Here is a 251-nt window from a genome sequence, read left to right on the forward strand (position 1 = left end):
ATGTTCAAAATTTTAATCACCTCTTATTAAATCAACAGTTGGTTATATTTCCCTAAAATCCCATAAAGCAAAAGCCAGTAGCATGTGGCAGCACAACCTACCTGGCACTGCAACGAAGAACTTGACAGCGTCCCTGTGCCCGTGGAAGGAGAGTTGAGCTTGGGCCATGGAGCAGTAAGGGATGAAGGAACCGGGCGTCACCTGGTCCTTGACATCGCTATACACACGGATGACAGCCCCGGGCATCCTGG

General features: G+C 49.4%; 1 protein-coding gene across 1 annotated transcript in view; it reads right to left on the reverse strand.

The window, feature by feature from the left end:
* The window catches only part of LOC119594380 (C-Jun-amino-terminal kinase-interacting protein 4-like), a gene marked incomplete in the record, with an annotated part of 97,279 nt that overhangs the window by 6,703 nt on the left and 90,325 nt on the right, over positions 1–251 (reverse strand). The window contains 1 exon segment of the mRNA XM_037943442.1: positions 102–251. Coding sequence (XP_037799370.1) covers positions 102–251 — 150 coding nt within the window.

This window comes from Penaeus monodon, chromosome 33, assembly GCF_015228065.2.
Source record: "Penaeus monodon isolate SGIC_2016 chromosome 33, NSTDA_Pmon_1, whole genome shotgun sequence".
NCBI classification, from domain to species: Eukaryota; Metazoa; Arthropoda; class Malacostraca; order Decapoda; family Penaeidae; genus Penaeus; species Penaeus monodon.